This window comes from Chroicocephalus ridibundus, chromosome 9 (genome assembly GCF_963924245.1).
Source record: "Chroicocephalus ridibundus chromosome 9, bChrRid1.1, whole genome shotgun sequence".
In the NCBI taxonomy this organism is placed as follows: Eukaryota; Metazoa; Chordata; class Aves; order Charadriiformes; family Laridae; genus Chroicocephalus; species Chroicocephalus ridibundus.
Window position 1 is genome coordinate 2,012,148 of NC_086292.1, and position 22,821 is coordinate 2,034,968.

Here is a 22,821-nt window from a genome sequence, read left to right on the forward strand (position 1 = left end):
CATTCAGTTGATCCAAGGCTTATTGTGGACTGCAATAACTGACCATCCCAGCATCGCTCAATCACACAAATAATTATTTTATCACCAGACAACATTTTACACTGATTTGATTATTCACCAGCAACAGTTCTGCAGTATTGTCTAACAAAAAGATGAGAAAGGTAAATCTTGAGACATCAAGCAAACAATCTCTTTCAGAGGCCTGAGCGTGGCATCAATGAGGTCTGCCTGACTTGATCCTTACACTACAGGTTTTTTTTCTAGTGGGTCTCACAAAAGCGTAGGCAAAAATCTAAATTTTTTTCTTCCTTGCAGTACCTGTTTAACAGTCTCTCTGATATTTTTCAGGCGGATTCTGTTAATTAGCTGATCAGGAACAGTGCAGTTCAAATCACTTGTCTCCGGTTTCTTTGCTGTGAATCCATGCTGCGGCTTCCTTGACTTGCCACCATTTGCCCACTTAGAGATCAGCTGCTGACGCATCTTACTTATCTTAATGGTGCAAAAAGACTGGAGAGCATCCAGTTCTCCATCTAAGAATTCAGTAATTTCTGTCAGGCATAAATCAAAACAGAAGTGTCAATTACTGTATCAGGGAAAGAGAAGAATTACTGCTCTTCTGTCTGTGTGACCTCATGTTATCTATTTAATAAAAAACCAAACCCAATGTCAAGCCTAGAGGCAATGACTGTAACAACAGCAGTGTAGATTTAAATAAGAATCTGGATGATAACTGTAGGAACTTACACAATAAACGTCTCTATAAGTAGTCTCCAAAGAGGGGATGGGATAAGAACCCTAAAGAATTAGATTACTTAATGATACGGCACAAGTACATTAGTTAAGCAAGTACTTAAATACTATGACATTAAATAAACTGAGTTTCAATGACTGCCTAATACAAATTTAGCTTCTTCCTACCTGAAACTGCAACTTGCTAAAACTCATCTAATAACTCTAAGGAGCAATTCATAAGACATTGAAAAATTAGAAGCAGTGTCTATTGAAGTAACTCTAGAAAACACCTCAAATATATTCTACAATCTATAGTTAAGCACCTTTTTTTTTTTGAGGAAATGTAATTATATTAGAAAATACTTCCCTATAAAGCTTCAATGATAATTTCCTAAGTTCTTATATGACCTTGTTTAAATAATATCTTTCACCCTTTCATCTTCTCTTATCCTTCACAGTGGCATGTAATAAATAATATCTGAGAGATTATACTTCAGACGGGCAGGTAAGGATGGATTTACAGCTTCATTCAATGCTTAGTGGGCTATTTTCCACAGCTTAACACAGCCAGTCAATACAGGCTAGCTAATGAGAGTAATTGCAATATTTCATGAGCATCAGCATATAATGATGGCCTTAAGAGATACCACTGTTTTCAACTATTTAAACAAGGGAGAGTACCTCTCTACCTTTATTACCCAGATTTCACTTCTATGCAACTACTGAAGCCCAACTAAACACTTCAATGTGTGTAATTAAAGGAGAAATGAGGAGGAGACAAAACATTACAGTAAGCATTACTAGAAGTCTCATGAATACCTTTGCTAGCTAATGCTAACACAGCAATCCCTTTTCAGGACTCCACTCAGCTAAAAAATGTTATACCTATACATTAGAAGAAACACTAGCAAAGAGAACAGCAATTTTTTAACCTGACTGCACAACCAATTTGAAAAAGTTACTTGTTTAATATTAATTCATGTTTAACAGTAAATAAGCTCAGAAAGAATAAAAGTTATCAAGGATCAAGGACTATAATTTTACTGAAACAAGAACAAAAAATGGTGAGAAAAGTCATCACACAGTTAAATTGTGATAAGTTAGTCTTTTAATTGCATAATGACTATTTACACTTTCAGATTTTCTTCTACATATAAAAGGTTCACCTGTCCTTCAGCTGAAAGAAAAGAGATGCATGCAAGGGGATCTATGCACTTGCTTTGGTGGTTGGTTTCATTTCTTGCGTCTTTCACGTATTCCCTCCTTTCCATCTTTGAACTAGACATGCTCGAACGCTCAATCTCCCTTTGTGATAGCAGACTGAAATGTCACTGCATGTCTGTCTACAGAGAATCCCCGCCAGTGCCAATTACTGTTCCAGAAGTACGTTTTGCTGATGCTTGGTTGCCCCGAATCCTGCATTCACACACCCTCTTCGTTGGAGAGGAATAAGGGAGGAACAGGTGACAAGAAGAGCAAAACCAGACACCAGAACAGACATCCAGTCAGAGCCATGTATCACAACAGCAGTAAGGTCACCAAGCACAGAAGATTTAGAAAGTAAAGCACAACAAACTGGACCAAGAAGCTGCTCTGATTGCAGAAGCACTCAGTGTGTACCAACGCAGATAAGCTAATCCCCATGTCTACATTCTAAACCACGCTGTGTCATTTATAACTAAGTGACCTACATAGATTTTGCTTTCTGTACACAACTACATCTTTAAGTATGACGGTTTAAATCTACAGGAGTGGAGGGAGAAAAATAAAGAAAATCTTTATTGAGCTTCCATTTCCTTTATGTCTAACTTTGATTTAATAGGAAAATAGGCAGGCATTTTATTGTTATTATGCTCTACTAACACTCTATTTTAAGAAAAAAATGTAATGAGGTTAAAGGAGAGATAATTGTGAAAGGCAGTAACTGATAACTACTCTTCAGAAAGATTTTAACTCTGCATCTCAAGATAACATTTTCATAGTTATCTGCATTTGTACAATTGAGTGCAGCAGTTCAGATTAACACACTGACAGCCCGATCAGCAAACGCAGGGTTTGAGAAGATTTGTGCAGATAACACAGAACTGAGAAACAGCCTGTGATATCACGCTACTTATTACAAGTACGAATTTAAAGCAAGTAAAGTTCCTCCAGCATGGTGAAGGATACCCTCAGTTTCCATCAACATTAGTAAGATGAGACGACAGTAAGAACCTTGCAGAATCCACGTCTGTCAGAAGAAACTGATTCTTTCCCAGTTCCATAAAGGCATTAATGAAGTAGATGAGCTTTCTTTACAAGCAGGTGTTTCCATTTACACGTTGTTGGTTGGAATTTCCCCATCTAGCCTACACTAATATTATTTTGCTACAGAATCAGAAGGAAGTCTGGAATCTCAGGGCCTAACTAGGTCTGCAGCAATACCACAACCTGCGTACGTTATCAAGCCATAAGCTCTGGTGCTAAAAAAGCTCAGCAACAGGAAAGAGCCAGTATAGACTATTGGATACCTGCTCTCTTCTCCAAACAGAGCAGTATGATGTTTTCTGAATTCTTATAAACAGATTACTACTACTTTTAACAAATACTTTTAATAAACTACTACTACTATTTGGGTAAATCGAAAACTAAATACTTGGACATATGAAAATTTGTTCACAAAGTGACTATAAACTAGATCTACTCAGAAATACTATGGACAACCTGGAAAAAGTCTGATGCAGAAAAATAAACACTTACACTTCCCTCAGTGCACACATGTTTACGTGTACCCACCAGTGTTTTTCACCTTAACAGCAGGAACCACAGCTATTTATTAGCCTGCATCTACACTAGCCTTTTTTGCTTTCAGATTTCCCATCATTGACACCAGTATCATAATAACAATAATGGTTAAATTGGTAATATTGACTGAACTGTATTTTAGCCACAAAACTGCTTGATGCTGCTCAAACATTCCTAGGCCTCTAAATAACATACATTAAGAACTACTGCTCTCTCACTTTTGCCAGCAGTAGCGCAGTGATAACACTGCAGAAAAAGAAATGAGCAAAAAGTTTAATGTATCTCCAAGCTGATCAAGTAAAAGGCTTGGGGGCTACTGAGTCAAAGTCAAAGAGAAGCAGGCATGTATAGATGTCAGTACAGAAAAGCTGCTGTGCTTATTTTGTTTATATGTTAATACTCTGCAATAAAAAAAAAAAAATGTAGTACATGGCTAAGTATGATTGATGCTGATGAATTTGGGGATGACTTGTCAATCACTTGACAGTGTACTGTGTTTACATGGAATAAGCATAAGCACGAAGCTTATTTTGTGCTCTTCATACCAATAGTGGTTGGAAGCACTGAAACAACATACCTGAGAAGTGGCTGGCTACTAAGATGACAAGCAACAGGACGGGCAGATAGAAGACAATGCATCTCTTCATACATCAGCACAAGCCAATGAAACAGAATTTACTACTCAAGACTGAGTGACCACTCTGGCTCTCCTCACCATCCAAGTCCATAAACCAAAAGGCAGAATGTTCCCTTGTGAAGAACTACAACAATCTGAAATTTAATCATTAAGAGGATAAAATCTTCCCAAGTGTAACTTTCAAGGGAAAGCTCTGCAAAGACAGAAAACTTCCTCAATGTTATACTGTTGTTTATCATTCATTCAACGAACCTGAACTTTCAATTTCTCTATGAATCAAATAGTCACAAGATTCTGATGTATTTTAGGAAGACTATCTCAGAGGAGCTCGCCAGGAGAAGCCTCTCTACTATAGATGAGATGATCTACATTAACCGTCTTCTCACTTGACTACATGGCAGTCTTGGAAAGCCAGGAATAGAAAGATAAATGCTGAAGATGAGTCAGGAACTCATAACATTGACTCACCACTGTTGTGAATGAGCTATGCAATTAAGAATACCCTTAAAATGATCTTATGTCATGTTTTCCTATGATATATGGACAGTTTGAGGATGCTTGTATGCAAATGCAATGCCATGAAGTACCTAGGCAGGAGGATCTCCCTGGTTATCGGTCTTACAGGTGACCTACAAAACTTCTGAGTTTGTTCACTTTCCATGTACATACAGATTGAGGAAGATTCCCCTTCCGCTTCAATTATTTTTTGCTCAACTACAGCTTTCTTGCTCTTTTTTTTAATTAAAAATAGTATCTGTGACCCACTTTTTAGAAAGACTTAAGAAGGACTTGCATCCCACCATCTGCTCTCCCAGTTGCTTGCATAACCAGTCCATGCAAACAGCATCCTTCTTTCCTCCCTTCCCCTCACCTCCTCCATACACTACATCATTGTGTTGGTTAAAGCCGCTCCATTGTTCTGGCCAAAACTGGTGCCCTGCTGCCTCCCTCAGCTTGGGAAAGGAACTAAAACATGGCAAGCAAGTAATTCAATCATTATCACAACTGATTAACGGGGGGGAAAACATTTCACACATTCAATTCTGAAGTCTTCTTAACTTTGGAGGGAAAAAATCCCACACTCCTAGTACCCATACAGCTGGAGAGCAAAAAGCTAAACAGTCCAGTAAAATTTTGAGGACTACAGTTAAATTTAAAATGTGGATATATTTTTTTTTAATGTATGTATCCAGATGTTGTGATAATACATCACTAGGATAACGTCACTACTTCAGGAGCATCAAAGCCATGTCAGTTATAGAAGACAAAGTGCTTTCCAAAAAAGCATAGAAAAGAAACTTTGTACTTAATTACCCGGCTAATTAAGCCACGCTAATTACCTGGCTTAACTTTAATAGCTTGTATATATAAAATTTAAGTCTAGTTGAAAGTTTACATCCCCTTTCAAAAGGAACAAGAATTATACCGTCTACTGCAGTTACTGAACTCACCAGCATGAGTTTTGATGACAGATTTGTCTTGCTTAATGTCGGCTTCTTTATTTTTCAGATCAATCCATTTTCCCATGACATCTCTTTCTATACCTGCAGAATCCGCTACTTCAGCCTGCTCATCTACAGTGAAAAAAAGTAGCTTTGAACATACACTGTAAAGAAAGCAGGACTGCAGAAAAACAAAGTGGGAGGCAAATAATCCTCTACTTGAACGTGACAGTTTTGCCTGTTGAGGGAAAAGAAAACCCAAGCCATAGGACTATACAGATGCTGTCAGTGATTTCAGGGTGAAATGCTGAGCAAGCTTCTGCCCCACGAAGTATCCCTTATTGCTCATTTCTAATCACCTCACTGAATGACAGCACAGGATACACTGAGAAAAACAGAGACTACTGCTTAGAGCTTGTTGATACATTGAATTTCATCTGTAATGCCAACTTAACCTCGATCTACCTCCTCCCTCACTCAGCCCCATCATTTATTTCAGCCCTGCACTGGCTCTTCATTTGTGGCAGTACAAGGAGTCTTGGGAGCTCAGGTGAACTGTCTCAAGGTATTGATCCAAGTGAAAAATAATGTGAGGCAGGGGAAGTATCTGTATCAGCTCCCTGTTCTCCAGCTTGTTCCAGTACAACCCCAGTTCTGCAGAAACTGAGGAAACAACAAAGATACAAAAGCGAATAACTGGGAAAGAACAAAAGACTTTAAGAGGTCTGAAAAGTCACTGCCACTGACAGCAAGATGCATGCGGTGCAGTCCCAGTTGAAAATACTGAGCACGCTCAAGAAGCACCTGACTTCTGTACTCTGTTTTCAGGCTACTAATACCAAATTCAGTGGGCTTATACAAGGAAATAATGCATCCCTACGGGGACACCAGCATGACAGGTTGTCTATAGTTTTTATTATTTATATATGCTGTTCTGGGTAAGATATATACTGCAGAAAGCGATCAGTTTTCCAAAATATTTTTCTATGAGTTATTCCCTAGTTTCTCATTTAACTGGTAGTATTCAGAAGACTCCATAATTTTATAAAACATTAACCTTGTAAAGATAAAAAGTGGTAGCACTTATGAAAAACATCTCTATGCACACAGCAAGGATTCCTCCTAGCACGTACTCCTTGACGACAGAAATAAGGATTTCAATGGTTAGACATAGAATAATTTAAAAAAACTTGTTATACCTCCATTAAAAAAAAAAAAAACACAGTTTATTAAAACCTATCATTGTAAAAAAACCCAGAAGTTTTAAGGAAAAGTGTAAATTCTATTAAACACTGTTCAATTATACAAATGTAGCGTGAATAAGCCATCATCAAGGCAATGATCATCTCTTTATTCAGATTCTTGAAGCACTGGTATCTAACGCTACATTCTGCGCTACAATAAATAGGGTTTAGATTCATGTATACATATATGACAACAAATTTTGTCCTGCATTGTTGGGATTTCGTGTCTAAGCAATATTTAAAAAGGATTCCTAATGATAAAGGTGCTGGTTATTACTGCAGAGTGAAAAAAAAAAAAAAGACAAAACCAGCCCACAGTAAAATGTTGGATGGATGAGGGACAGGAGGAACATCTCTACTGGACTTGTCTATAGTAGGAAAAGAAACAGGTTGCCAATTTTAAAGTATGGACAAGGTTAATTATATACTGGTATATACCAGCTGATCAAATTGAACTGAGTAGAATCAGATTACAAGAGTAACAGCTAATAGACATTAAAATACATCTTAAGTCTACACTACTTCTAAAAATATATTAGAAGTGTTGTAGGTAATCTTTAAAGCTACAATGTTTCTACATGCTGACAAGCTCCCAAACTAAAAAGAGATTTAAGAAAACACCCATCTCTTCAAGTACTCACAATACTTACCAGACCAAACTTGAAGAAAAGGAGAATGTAGAAGAATGACAGAGGACCCCATAGAGACAGAAGAAACCTAACAAGACATTAAGGCAGTTGGCTTACATCCTGCTGTCTGCTTCTCTACTGCTCGTCTGATGCAGCTTTAAGGTACTATCTAGCCCTCTTAAAGTATTTCAAGTCCTGGAACTTTCCCTGTGCCCTTGAAAAAATTATTTTACAGCCCAGCTACTTTTCATACATGGTAACTGAGTCAAGATATCTTGCAGAATTTTATTTTTTTTTTTTTTTAAATGCCAACAGAATTTCAGCATCACAAAATTACTTAAGGAAGGGTTTCCATGGCCAAATCACACCCTTCTGCACGTAGCTGCCAGCAAATCCTGAGAGCGCAAAACACAGACCTAGTCAGCATACTGAGGTTCTGTCGCTTTGCACAGCAAGAGCACTGTACGCAATTTTTACATTTTTATTTTTGCTGATTCAAGTCTCCACTGCACTGATTTAAAGCTGAGAAAGACAGGTTTCAAGCATGGTAAGCTCTGCATACCTGCAGGATTTTGGCCTGCCAACCACGACATGCTTTCCAATGCATCCGACACAGCGGATCACTGAATCCTCTGTGGAACAATACGATTCAGATGGTTCGCTCTCTCGCTGCCATCAGGCTTCTTCCTCCTCGCTGAAGGACTCAAAGGTATATTCTGAATAGTCCAAACCAGAGCTACTGTGACTCTAGCTCAGTTCCGCCTGCCACTTTTCACAGTTAACGTTCACAGTTACCGGAGCTATCTGCTGAGGTAGTTGTCATGGTGCAGCACTGTAAATAAAAACAAAACTATATAACAGGTTGAGTTATACAGGAAGAATTGACTGGATTACTTATAGCAACGGGGGACACATCGAGGACTATTACAGCTCAGCTCACACCCAACTCAGCTACCACAACAGGTGGATGAAATAACTACTTGATCAGTGCACCAGATCAAGGCAACACCCTTCAAAGCGCTACCACTGATCAAAGCAGCGTGCCATTAAGATCCACTGGGTAAGCACACAGCAACAGTTATCACTGAACAGTAGCAATGAATTCTGGGCAGCACTCCTTTCACATATGTAGTGAAATACAGTAACACTTGGATAAAATCATTCACGAAACCAAAAAAAATAATTTAAAAAATAGCACCTTTCTGCCTTCGGATTATTAAGCCTCTCACCACTCAGAAATGCAAAACCTTGTTCTGGTTAGATTTTGTCCATAAAATTAAGAAGAAAACACAATAAGCATCAGCTAGCTGATGCTCTCAAACGAGGAGTCATGCTCCCAGTATGAAAAAAAGAAATAAAGTTCTCTGGATTCAAGCTGCAGGAACAAAACAGACCTCAGATCATGTAACAGATGCATTTTAAAGCTTTGTTCTGAATTATTGTACCCTTTTTTAATTAGAATAATGCAATACCCCTTCTTCCGTTGAATTTTTGGACCTAAATAACTTTGTCCTGAATAATTTCACTCCAGTTTCTTTCCTATTCCTATAAAATAAGGAGAGTAAATGTATGGCCAACATCCTGCTGGAAAGATGCTTGTAGCAGTCACAGTCAGGACTCCTCCATCAGAGAGATGGGAATCCCAATGTGTCAACGGTAGGTTGACAAAGGCATTTTCTGTCACACCTGAAATTCAGGTACGCCACTGCACTCGGTGTTTGTTACTGGGGTTTAGGCACCTTCATTTTAAAGGTGCTGACTTTGGACATTTCCCTACTGAATATGTTGTGCTGCCTGTCTTACATGCCACGTTACTGCCAAAGTCTTTCTGTGCACTGTGTAAAGACTCTGTGCCCCTAAAACAAATTCAGGGCTCCTCTCCCAAGGATAAACTTCCAAAACTAATCTGTAGTGCCAAATTTCTAGGTCCAAAGGTTTTCTTTTTGTTTTACCATGCTCCCAAAAATTAAAAGAGTTGCTCTGATACTGATTGTTGATATTTAAAGTTTGTAAGTAATTATATTGTTCATTACACCACCATTGATTCAGGCTGGAGATTGGTTATTAACATCAGGTGTACTGGAGAAAAACAATAGGAAATGCGAACAGAGACTCAATTAGTTCTCCAGCCCACAGCTGACCTAAAAAGCTGCAGCTGCACAAGCAGCACATGGATGGTTACGGAGCGAGATGGATTTCAGCAAGTAACATGACTGGCTGAACTGGAAATGCTTCATAATATCAGATATGACTGGTATTACCTCATTTTCACAGTGAAAAATAAGTATTTGTTACAACATCAGCAGATAGATAAATAACTTAGAAGCTGTAAACTATGCCTATAAATAACCAACTTTAAAGTTGTATCTGCTTTCAGCCATCAAAAAGCTGAGGTAATACCTTCACAGACTGGCAGAAAGCAAGCTTAGTGCTTCAGGAAGGGTTCTGAAAAAGAGAGGCCGCGGAACTATTTGAATTGTTTCTCCAAGAACCACTTTGTCTTACAGACAGAGCGACAAAACCCTCACTCACCACCGAGAGGAGGCTCCTGTGGCGCTGAGAGCGGGAAGCGCGTTACAACGCCTGAGGGAACGAAGCTCCACCCTCTCAGCGGGCAAAAACGTGATGGCAACACGCCAAACTCATGAAAAACCTACATTTCTACCAAGTAATGGCTGATTAAGAAACTCTTCTCCACACACTTCCTAGTTAAAACCCAAAGGCAACTGAAGTGGGCTGTTGCTTTGTTCCTTCGTTTCACAATCCTGCATTTCCAGGCGGAAAACATGATTTTTTTCAGAACTATTTAACATACACTTTTAACTGCCAAATTCCCCTTCAGAAAACCCTCACACGAGCCAGGTGCCTAGGCTACCTCTCCCCGCACTGCTAGCCACCCGCACCAGCCCTTCCCGCTGTCTCAGCGGCTCGGTGCCAGGGATGAGCCCCTCCGGCACATTCACTAGCCCAGCTGTGACCCAGAGTTTCGCTCTCAAGGCGAGTAACTCGTCACACAGCAAGGACCCTGATCCGTGCCTGGCCTCCTCCGGCTCCCTGAGGCCCCTCCAGGCGTCCTTTCCCTGTGGCACACCAGGGCTCTCGGGCGGCGCCCTCCTCTCCTCACACCGCTGCCGGAGACGGAAGGGGCCCGGCCCCGCCGACAGGCCGCGGCCGCGCACACCACCCATCTGGGCGGGCGCTTCTTGCTCCCCGCCACTCACCGCGGCTCCGGCCCGGGGGAATGGAGCGGGGCCTGGCAGAGAACCCGGACCGGGCCCCGGCACGGTCCCGCCGCGATGCGACTGAGGCGCGACCGGCGACAGGAGAGAGGGCTGGGGGGAAGAGCGGTTCCTTCCCGCGCGGCTCCGCCTCCCCCCGCCATCTCCCGCCCCTCAGGGAGCCGGGCGGGAGGAAAGTACCGCATCCAGCTCTAGGGCACCAACATAATGACATGGAGCTGTTGGAGCAGGGCCAGAGGAGGCCATGGAGATGCTGTGAGGGCTGGAGAGAGTTGGGGGGGTTCAGCCTGGAGAAGAGAAGGCTCCGCGGAGACCTTCCAGCCCCTTCCAGTCCCTAAAGGGGCTCCAGGAAAGCTGGGGAGGGACTCTGGAGCAGGGAGGGGAGCCATGGGACGAGGGGGAAGGGTTTTCCACTGAAAGAGGGGAGATTTAGACTACATATAAGGATGAAAGTTTTTACACTGAGGGTGGTGAGCCCCTGGCCCAGGTTGCTTGGAGCAACCTGGGCTGGTGGGAGGTGTCTCTGCCCAGGGCAGGGGGTGCCACTGTGTGGGCTTTAGGGTCCCTTCTAACTCAAACCATTCTGTGATTCTGTCAAAACCTTTCATTAAAGTATTTCTTGTCTTTATATACTTGTTCTTTTTATATTGAAAGTGTGGCCTGGGAGGTGCCGGTTGCGTCCTGCAGCATGGTGGGACATGGCACCCTCGGGCAGGACAGGGCAGGTGCTGGTGGTTGAGGGCCAGGCTGGGCCAGGAGCTCAGGGTGCCAGGGATGTCGTGGGCAGTTGCTGCCGCCTGTCCCTGCTCGCTGTAGTGTAGCTACAGCCTTGGATGTAGCTTCCATGGCGACACTGTCATGGAAATAAGGTGCAAGAAGTCCCTATTACAGGGGGTGAAATCTACCTGTAGCTTGAGGTCGAATTTCAATAGGTACGTCATGGTAAAAGCAGCTCTTCTGTTTACTGTGATCTTGTTTTAATATCTCTGTTTCAGGTTAGCTAATACCACTTTTTTTTCTTTCAGGGAAGTAATTCTTTTTATCAAGAAAAGGTTATCCTTCAGTTCTGGGATGCATAATGTGTTGTCTGTCACACGTAAGTCACTGAAGTATTTCATCCTCCTCAGCACCTCATGCTGTATTTGGACTGACCTGCCGAGGTCTCTACTTGGCTGAGATCTTCAGGACAGAGATCTTGTCTTCTCTCATGTTTGATTAAGTGCAGGACATGATATTAGCAGCTCAAGGGATCTTGTTTCTCTTGAAACAGAGAACTTTTTGTGCTGCAGCTATACCTATAATATAAAGAAAGTTTGGCCAGCGTATTGAGATAGATCACAGTGTTGCAGAAGAGTAAATAAAAGCATTGATGCAGTGGAGTGTAAAGCAAAGCGGAATAAACAGATCTGCCTGCATACTGTTCAAATGTCTTAAGATTCAGTCATTCACTGCTTTCTGCAGAGAGTGGACTGCTTGGTCCTGGCCCTTTTCATCTAGCTTGCTACAAGAAATTAAAGTAATTTACACACGATAAACGTTTCTTTTACATTTTTCCATCCATAGAAGTTATAGTAGTGATCAGAGAGGTGTTGGAAGGGGCAATTATCCATACTGCAGGAAGTGGAAGTCATCTGAATACCAATGAGACTTAGGCTGTCAACACTGCGGAGGGAGGAAAATGTAATTGAGAAAGTATATGCTGTTTAGATCTGCAAAATCTGTATTGTGTACTAAACCTCTCCAACCCAAAGATTCACCTTTCATTGATTGCTCTATGTTGTGTTCTTCTTCTCAGGAAAGTAATGTTGCAAACAAGCTAGCAAGCACCCAAGCTGAATAAGATTGGTGTCTGCAAGAATCTAAGAGGTAGGCTGACAGTTTTCATACTCTGGGTTATAAACGATGGTGAAATAGGGTTGGGAGAAACATTACCTTTTCTTTAAGATTCTAATCAAGGTACCCAGAATGACTAAGAATAACACAGATCCTCAGAGTTCCCACTAAATACCTCCCTGGCAGCTTGATAGTTCATTATTTATCATTGTCTGTTTTTTTATGGTAACAGTTGACATTAGATTATTACTGACCTGGTTGGTATTTGAATTTATTCCCTAGAGGTTAAAGACTTTGTAGTTTCATGTTCCCGGTTCTTTTTAAAATTCATCATTTTAGAGCATGGAAAATATATTGTTCTATCAAGTTTATTTCTCTGACATTTATTCAGTGGAGAGTGTGATCCTAATATTAAAGGCTTTTGTTTTGAAGCCCAGGATACAGATAAATCTTTTCACTGGTCTTCCCTAAAACGAGTCATTTTATCACTGTGGTTCCCCTTGTTGATGCCCAGGAAGTTAATATGTTGAACAGCATAATTATTTGAACCAGTATTTGTTTTTAAAGGATTTGGGGTGATAATAGATGGCTCAACCCAGTTGTGTCAGAAGGTATTAAGATTTCTGTCTGCTAATGTCCTGGAGTTGGTCCTATATAGAGCCATAAATAATATTGTGTGAGAAGCAGTGACAGGCTTTTACTCCAACTCGTCTCTTTATCATATGTTATATTAAATTTAAACACAATTGTTGAATTCCTTTGTGTGGGTAAATGCTTTTTGATGTCTCCTTCTATTAAAGTTGTAATATTCCTTTTAACCAGAGGGCTGCATAAGAATTCGTACTTGCTAGGTATGTTTCTCAAATAATCATAATCTCATTAACACTGCCAGCAGAACTAATTGGGCTGTCACAATGAGGTTCAGTACCCAGTTGAAGAATTATGGTGTGAGGCCAATGGAATTAAGCGTATTCTGATGGTGGAGAAAGTTAATGTGACTCATTAATGAGATGCTCATAAGCATTATTCTATATGAGAAGGCAGGTAGTTTGAGGTTGTTTTTTTCTAAGCTCTGGAAATATGAAGGACAAATGCAATTGAAAGCATTTGTTGACAGTTCAAGGTACAATAAAGGTTTTCTTCTTTATCAGCACAGACATTGAAAGTACTGCCAAGTAGCACCTAGATGACATAAATCATTGATGAGAGTGGATAGTTTGAAAATATTACGAAGGAAATGCTCTAGGGCATGCAGCATCTCAGGAAGTCATTGTTTAGGGCCTGCCGTATTTAAAATGGTTGTTTCAGTTTCCATTAATTCAGATCTCTAATTAAGAAATGGATTGATCTTTGCCTGAAGTTGCTAGAGACTGGCTGGTGTCCACGGCAGATCAGAAGTGTGCATACAAATTAAATGTTGAAAGCGTCCACTGAGTTTCAGACAGAAGGAAATGTAGACCTATATTTGTAGGTAGCTGTTGTTAATTGTGCTTTGGGTGGTAGTAGGAAACCACAATTAGCTGCATTTTCACTAGGCTTCATGGTGGAGAAGAGAGGACTAAAAATCTTTTGTGAAAAAAAGATAAACTGCCTAGTGCAGTCTTGTCCTTGGTCACAGCAGCATCTCTGCAGGCAGGTGCGCTTTCATCTTGGTCAGACTTGGGAAGAAATAGCCAGTGAAGATCCTGGTTGTGAAAAGCATGACAAGTGTCTTTTTATGCCAGGCTTTTGTACAATGTGTTGCTTCTGTGAGTTGCTGGAGAGCGTTGTATGCTTTCTCCACCATAACCTGGGGAAAGGTTGTCCTTAGGATGAGATGCAAACCAGAAATTGCCACTTGTGATTGCGAAGGAGCCACAGCTGCATTTCCAAGGTTTGGTATTAGCCTCAGTGCACAGACTAGGTTCCAGTTAGCATATCTACGCTCTACCTTCCTAATTTTGCTTTGTGCTTTCAGCTGGATAAATATTCTTACTCGCTGTCTATCCTAATGTGGTAAATAGCAAACATCTACCTTCCCGTGTTTTGGGTGCATTTCAATGCAAACCGCACGCATAGATTGCAGAGTTCCTTGTGAGTCCTTTCTCCTTACAATAGCAAGAAATTGCAATAGCCTTATAGGAAAACATCTGAAAATGCAACAAAGTTCCATTAGCCAGCATTATAAAATATCTATTCATATATGTACATACATATATATTTCCATTTATATGGAAGCATCCGAACTCCTCACCAGAGACATAAAGGCCTGTCGCAGAACAGACACAGCTGTGGGAAGTGCTCAGTTTGAAGAGTGCTGAGGAGACAGACCAGGCATTTGACAGTAGTTTCTTACAGAGGAAGTAAAACTTGTAGTGGAGAAGACTTAGACTTAGATCCACTCTTGATTTCTCAAAGTACTTCACTTGGAATTGTCTGTTTGCTGATCCCAAACCAAAGATTGGATGGGATGGGACTGAATCTCTAAATCATGTATTTCGCAATAGTCTTGGTATTTTGTGTCTGAATAGATTCAGTGCTGCTTGCAACAGCAGCTTAAGCGTAAGAAAGTTCCAGTGCGTGATCCTGTTGCTTTCAGAGACAGACAAAGGTGGTGTTTTTTAACACAGTCTGCATCCTTTTATACATGTTTGCATGAGTTAATTTTAATTTTTCCCCATACAGAGTTATTGTAGATGCCTTCAAGGAGATGCTTTAAATAATTTGGTGTTTGAGACCCATGGTTTATCATTGTGCTTCTGAGGAATAATGTGTTCCCTTAGATGGACAAGTTGGGGTTTTTTCCTAAACATGACATTAATTCATGTGAAAAAGGTGAATTGAGATTTTCTTAATTTTCTTCTCTCCTTTCTATTATTTTTGCTTAATGATTTCCCCGTGGACCATCCTGATGAATTCCCAGTGCACTGCTGTGGGGAGGGCTTTGAAAGGGAAAGGTGAAGTTGTCATACACTTTGAGCAGATCGATACTAGACTTATTAATCAGTTTTCTTCAGTAATAGGTTGACTCTTTTGGGAATCTTTCAGAATTTACTTCAAACTGATGAGTTGTTTTGACAGTTCAGAAAATGCCTTAATTTAGAAATTGCAGCTTTTCATATCGACATTCTGTTTAACCCATCATATATCCATCTGTTGTAAAAACACAGTATTTATTCGTTCTTCAGCTAGCTTTTGTGATACTAGTCATTGCAGTATTGAAGTGTCCTACAAATGCTGCAAGTCATATAAGCAAGGCTCTTTCTGGTTTTCTTCTTCTCATTCTTTATTGGTGGAATATTAGTTCTACTGGAGAAGGTGGATTGATTTTGTAGTTTGTTCAGAGGACACTGTTTTGAGATCTTTATCATCTCTTCTGAAGGTGGGCTTATTTCTGAGAAATCTCATGGTCCTGAAAGAAGGAACATCAGTGTTGCTCTGAGCATTTCCTTACTGGTAAGGGGGTGAGTTGTTTCAGGTGATTGTGTTTTTGGAGAAAGAACTTCTCTCTTAATTTTCTGGGACTGTTTGAGGACTTAGAAAATGGACACTAATCTGAAGTTTGGCAAACAGTTTGTGCTGCTTACCTGCATGTGTATGTGTGTGGAGATGTTTGAGAACTTTTTTATCCTAGTCTAAGACAGACATCAATAAATATAGCCTCTGTAATCTTAAATAATGATTTTCACTGTGTTGGTTAAGCTATCATATTCTTAATAGTAGCTTACTTGAAACATAGCTGATGTTTCCAGCTCCTGTGGGATAGAGGAAGGTGGAGGTGATCAGACAAACCACTTGGTGCTTTGTGGAACGTTCCACTAGGCTGTGTGTTGAATAATGCTGCAACTATTAAGTAAATTTATCATTCCCTCCACTGCGTGTTAATTATAAAGAAAACACAATTGTAAAATTGATAACTCTGAAGTCCCATTAATAGAATGGACCTCATATATGTGCGTTTTGGTAGGCTTTTTTTTTTTGTCTTCAAAAAGATAAGAGCTTATAAGAGTTCATATTAGGCATATAAGCATGCATACGCCTAAAGTGTCCTTAAAAACACTTAAGTATACATATGGGAACACGTTTTGCACCAACTTATATAAATTTGAAGAACATTCAAAACATTAATTACTTTCCAAAGACATGTAAAATAAGTGTTGTTGTTGCCGCACTATAGGTGGGAAATCAAAGGCATAAAGAGTAAATGACTCCTTTAAGGTCAGACAAAATGACTGCCGAGATTCCTGGGTTCTAATCATGGCACATCTTGCTGTGACAAGATGCATCCTCTTATTCATTAGCTTTTTCATTATTGTCCTGTGATAACACAAAGTTGTCTAATTGGTTATGTTACCATTTGGAGCGAATCACCATATCACAGCATTCTCAAGTATGTACAAGATCAGAACTTAAAAAGTCCTATGCTTTTTTCACAAGTTTCATAAGCTCACTAATAGATATTTATGAAATAATTATGCGCCTTTTGAGTTGCTGAGCCACCTGCAGAAGGAGAAGACAGACAGCAGGAATCTGACATTGAGTTTGGCAGACAGGTTAAATGATGACGCGCGCAGGGAATTTCCAATGTCTGTGTACGAAGGAGGATTTTCAGCATAAAAAGTATCTCACAAATACTGTCAAATGTAGTTAATGTCTTGTTATGTGAACTAGAGAGATTTATTCTCTTTCTATTTTAGCAGCTTGAGCATAGGCAGACCATAATCTTTTCAATTTGATATCGTATTGATTTTTGCTGTCAGATTTTGGGAATGGAGTGCTCTCCATAATGAAAAAGGACGGTAAAAGCAAAAATAGTGTCTCTGGTTTTGATGCAGTCATCTGAAAGCTCCATGTCCACTTGGGATTGTGGAGGAAGATTCGAGTCCGATTCCTTTTGACTCCAAACATAGGCATGTGCCAGGTTTCCAGATCTGCGTGTTCCTGACTGTTACGGTTTGAAGAACCTACAATAATTTATTGTTGTTTAGACAATTATTCTATCACTCGATGACCCCTCCCCACCCACAAAGGGGAATCGGGAAAAAACAAGGAAACCAAAGGAGAACCAATATTGATCCCGATACCAATATAAAATATAAGAGGATTATACTCAGCCCATTCCATCAGCAGGAAGCTGTGCACTCCCATCCGGGACAGCCAATGTGGAACACTGCGAGCGCTGTGGCTTCGGGAGGAAGGGAAGGGCTCAGGGCTCCGGCACTGGGGCACGGAGTTCTCAGGATCACAGCCATCATAGAAGAGAAAAACTCCTCAGCGAACTTTCTAATTTATATTGAATGGTGTGAAATAATCCTGTTGGCAGCTTGGGCCAAGTGCCTGGGTCTCGCTCCTCCTTGTCCCCGCACCCCCGCACCTGGCAAGCTCGAAAACACTGAGACCTTGAAATCTGCATATCATACCTGGCCATAAAGTAAATATTTTCACAAATTCAGACACTGGAGTCTTCTAAAAATGCAGTTTTCCCAAGCATTAAAAGAGACCTTAGTGAAAAGTACAATTAGTGAAAAATAAATAAATTCTGTGTCGCTTAAACGAGGACACCAACCTTACTCTCAGTGGGAGTTGCTCGCACAGATCTGGCTACCACAAGTGCCCGTGGACCTTCTTGAACTACTGAGGTTCTTTCAGGCAGCGTGAATATCAGAAATATACTAAGCTGATGGACTTGGCTCAGCCCTGATTTACTCTTGAGTAAATCGTTCTACCCTACACCAGTAGACCAAGTCTCCAGCAGAAAATGAACTTGATGATCTGATTCTAATTAGTTTCTTGATTTAATGGCAGTAATTTTACTTTCACGACAGTAGTCATTGCCCCAGCTAGCAAGAATAATAGAATTGGTTTCCTTAAAGGCCCATTTACGATGCATCCTCTGTTGAATCTTAAGCAATAACAAGCAGAAGCCTATCGTTATTTCAAAATATGGTATTTATATGGTTAAAAGTATCGGGCTGTCTTGCCTGAGATTGGTGACTGGGAATTGCCAGTGTAAGAAAATGAACACTCATAAAGTTAAAATATAGCTTGAATTGATTCCATTTCATTCTAAGATAATCTTCTTTTTCTTTCATTGCTGATTTAAACACCTGGAAGTAAAAGTCCTCATGAAATTAAAAACAGGCAAACAAAATCTGTAAGGAAATTAAACAGCATGGGATGTGATGTGTTTACACCAGTATAAAACCAAAATGACTCCACAGAAGATAATTAAAATCAACCAAAACAAATGGACTGATCACCTTAATGACCTAATGGGCAAAGTGTCATTAAAGTATCGTTATATTTTGGTTACCTCAACTCCATACGCTATCAAAAATTATACTTAAGCTGGAGAGCTATGAAAACCTGTAGCCTTAGTTATTTTCTCTTTAAACTTTTAAGAATTTAGCTCTCCACAGCTAGATTAGAATTGGATTAGTTATCTTCGCATTGCAGTGCATTTTGAATTGTGGATTTGAGAGCCTGGCAATCTTTGCTTGGAAATCCGATCCTGCCAGCAAATGATCTCCTGAGTCACTGCAACCCTCTGTTCAGTATCAAAGTGCTCATGGAGGAAGAGCGTGGGGCTGGCTGGCAGGACGGTGGGACAGGCTGGATCTATGGAAAGGAAGTCAGGGCATATCGAGGCTGAACAGGTATGGCAGAAAAAACGTTTAGCTTGGTTTGGAAAAGACAGGTTTTTCTCCCCCTGTGATTTGCACAATCCACAGATGGATTCAGCTGGGGCAAGTTATCTGTCTGTCAACTCATCTGTCAGCTCCTTGTCAAGCTTTATTCCCTTCATTAAGAATATACCTACATCAGCCCTTTCTTTGTCCTGTATTAAATGGAATTTTCCATTATTATTTCTTGCACCTATTTACCTTTATAAATTCTTCAACCTAAGGAACACTTAGAACTATGAGGCCCTGAGCTTTCAAATTCTTCATTCATAGAACACCTGCTGACTCCTGTGATAGCTCAACTTAAAAGGCTCTGCTAGATTGTTCCTGAATTTTGAAAAGTAATGTACATTTATAGTCCTCTCTCAATTGTGAATAATAATAATATAGACTCTGATCCGCTGCATACTTATATATGTATTAAGCTGTATGCATTTGTGTAGTCCCTTGGGAATTGTTTATGAAATAGGCCACATTCACACAATATTGTATTTTATGTGTTTATCATTAAATATTTAAAGCAAAATAATTGTAAACAATGGATGGAAGACACATTTTGAATGGAGGTTGTGATGACAATATGTAAACTGGGAAAAGTGTTAGGCTGGAATGTGCTGCCGGTTTTAAAAAAATGAAGTGTAAAGATGTATTTTTATTCTATCAGGAATTTCTACTGAAATGTTCTGGAACATTCACAAATTCTGAACATGTTTAGATCATGTACAGCCATAGATATAGATAATTTGTAAGAGTGAAGAGATTTTCTTTTGCAATGCGCTGTTATAACCAGCTAAAATGTCGCGAACAATACTCTAAAGCACAGCTCAGAAAAACAACAAAGAATAAATCATAGTCATAGCAGAGACTAAGATATTAAAACCATAATTCAGCCACAAAGTTGACAGAGAGATGAGACAGTGAAACTGTGGCACCATTAGCATGGAACAGAAGCTGTTGCGTGTGTTTAAATGTACTCTGCCTGAATAAAATTGTCCTTACAATAGGGTCTTACTCTCATTTTGGTCCTTTGCAGCATCAGGGAACACTGAACACAAGAGCGGGCTTGTGTCTAAAACCAAAACCCATCAAGACAAGGTGACCTTGATCTAGGCTGATACAATCCCAAGAGTCACAGGGGCTTTATTAAAAAGTTAAAAGCTAGGTTGTTATTTAAACTTTATTCTCTCCCCTCTCCAAATAAATGAAATATTGACAAAATCTCCTTAGCTGGCTGGTGTGATGCACCAGCTGAAGTGTTTCTGTCTCTCTGGCTGCCTCCCTCCCACTTCCCTATGGATCTGTGGTCTGAGGTCCTGATGTCCTCGGCATTGCCCAGGCAGGGACAGGCCGAAGCTGGTTTCCACCTGAAGTGTTCTGCGGTGGTCATGCATCTGTCATAATCTTCTAGACAGATCCTTAGTAAAATTTCAGTCATCTCCTACAAATTGCATCTGCTGCTAGACTGTTTTAAAGAAATTCTTATTTCCAAATAAGAGGTACTGGAGGGTACCTGTCCGTTTTGTGGACATAAGAGGGCTGTGGCACATGGGCCTCTGTTAGTTGCCTACGGGAGCGTGTTTCACGCCCCAGCCAAATGACTTAGAACAGAAGATATCAAGGTGGGGATTGGTGTGCATTAGATGGGTGATGCCAAAACTAGCATTACGATGTTGGCTATAGTCTCTCAATACAGACGGAGCACAGACTAGATCCTTGGCAGGATTAATTCCGGATACAGAAGGGTGTTAAACTTCAAGCTTGACATTCAAGCAATGTCTCCTACAAGGGAGTGTTTGGCAAATTTTGCAAAAGCAAGGGAAGAGATTACCTCCATAGTTTAGAAAATCCCTGTTTCCTCCATAGATTGTTAAACATGCGCTCCTGTTAACTTGGAATATTACTGTTTATGAACAAAATTTAGGGATTACTATGCCAAGTATATTGGTATTTGAGAGCAGTTGTGCTGTGCTGACCATGAAGTTCTCTTGGAACTTCTCAATAACTTGGCTGAAGTTTTCAGCTCCTTCAAATTTTACCTGTATAGCAGACTGTGGCAGGTGACTTTAATGAAAGGACATAATTCAAAGCGTTGCTTAGTTGCAGATAGAGTTCCTCAAGCTCTGTCTTGGGTTCCTTTGCTTCTACTTTGTCAAGTTATCTGTCAGCTTGGAATAAATTTCCATTTTTATGCTGGCCAATCTCAGATAAGTGGGGTTTTTTTTAACCTTTTAGTAATGTTTCTCAGCTCTTAGCAGAGTCATCTCTTTTTACAGTGACTAGAAGCCAGAGCAGTGTTTCTTGTTATTACAACATTTTGTGTGTTTTAGGCTAATTTCAGGCTCTGTAGAGGAAGAAAGGGAAGTGGGAAGATTATAGTATATGGTACCAAAATGTGCAGAGGTACTTATGTTGGTTTGGATTATTTATCTCCTAAAGCAGTTTGTAATTTTCTTTTAATATTAGTCTGCATTGAAGATCAGATAGCACTTACACTTTAAAAGGATGAGTATTAGAGACAGGCCTATAACAAAATTAAAGTATGATAAAAAATGGAAAATAAAACTGTCATGAGATATTATATTTTTAATGTTTGCACTGAAATGAAAATGCCAAACATCAGTGATAAAAGGCAAAGTAAACGGTGGACTCAGTCCTATTATGTGCTCTGGAAATATGGATGTTGTTTTAAAACAAATTAATTATGAAGATACTCCTTTAAAGACTGGCAACAACAATCCTCTGTCTTATGTGAGAGGTTTGACTTGGGGGTGAAAGGCACCATTCGCACACAAGGGCAGACAAGGAATAGGGTATCTCTGTGTGATCTTTACATGCTGACATTGCTAATGGTCATTTTTAATTATAAAGACAAAAGCTGTTGAGATAATTGTGGGTAGCGAATTTCAAATTTAAATGCACTCAAACAGATTGCCCAGAGAGGTCATAACATTTCTATCCTTGGAAATATTCAAAACCCGCTTGGGCCCAGTCCTGAGCGACCTGCTGTGAGCAGGGTTGGACTGCACGATGCCCGGAGGTCCCTTCCAACCTCAGTGATGCTGTGCTGCTGTGAAGGGAAAGGTTGAAGATATTACTTAATCACAGAATCACAAAAAAAGTTTAAGGAGCTATTCTGTAAGCAAACTTGGCCTGTGGGGCGGGAGGACAAGGAGGCTGAAACACACTGGGGTCTGTGCAGGGTGAATATACTGATCATACATGCCAGCAATGCCTGCTGAGCAGGAGCTTGCGGTGTGCAAGGAATAAAGCGTGTCTTTAATGAACAAACTCATCTGGTTCAACGGAATAAAAGGGAGTACGTCTTTCCTAAATATTTTTCATAAGGGATCTGAAAATGTTTTGCTTAAAAAAATATCATGCACACAAACACATACAGCATATGGGCTGAGGGCTTTTGTTTGTATACCTGACTTTTGCAGAGTCCCACAGCTGTGGTAATTTGCACCTGTAGGCAAAATTTTGTTGTAGGACAAAAAAAAAATATTAAAAATAGAGTATCCAAGACCTAGTGAGTAATATCAACAGATGGAATCCAGCTGCTGACATGAAATAGCGCCATGAGAACTGTCATTACAGCATCCCATCAGTGAGTTTG

General features: G+C 40.1%; 1 protein-coding gene and 1 long non-coding RNA gene across 2 annotated transcripts in view; one reads left to right on the forward strand and one right to left on the reverse strand.

Annotated features, from left to right (window-relative positions):
* Positions 1-270: 270 nt before the first annotated feature.
* Positions 271-10,951, reverse strand: LOC134520856 (uncharacterized protein C8orf48-like). The gene is made up of 4 exons (XM_063346726.1): positions 10,693-10,951; positions 8,034-8,303; positions 5,608-5,730; positions 271-551 (listed from the first exon to the last, which is right to left on the reverse strand). Exons 2-4 carry the CDS (start codon positions 8,062-8,064, stop codon positions 271-273), a joined length of 435 nt encoding a protein of 144 aa, XP_063202796.1. The 5' UTR covers positions 8,065-8,303; positions 10,693-10,951.
* An 833-nt stretch (positions 10,952-11,784) lies between these two features.
* The window catches only part of LOC134520804 (uncharacterized), a 47,838-nt gene continuing 36,801 nt past the window's right edge, over positions 11,785-22,821 (forward strand). The window contains exons 1-2 of the long non-coding RNA XR_010072553.1: positions 11,785-11,806; positions 12,506-12,576. This is a non-coding gene — a long non-coding RNA (uncharacterized LOC134520804). The remainder of the gene's footprint in view (positions 11,807-12,505; positions 12,577-22,821) is intronic.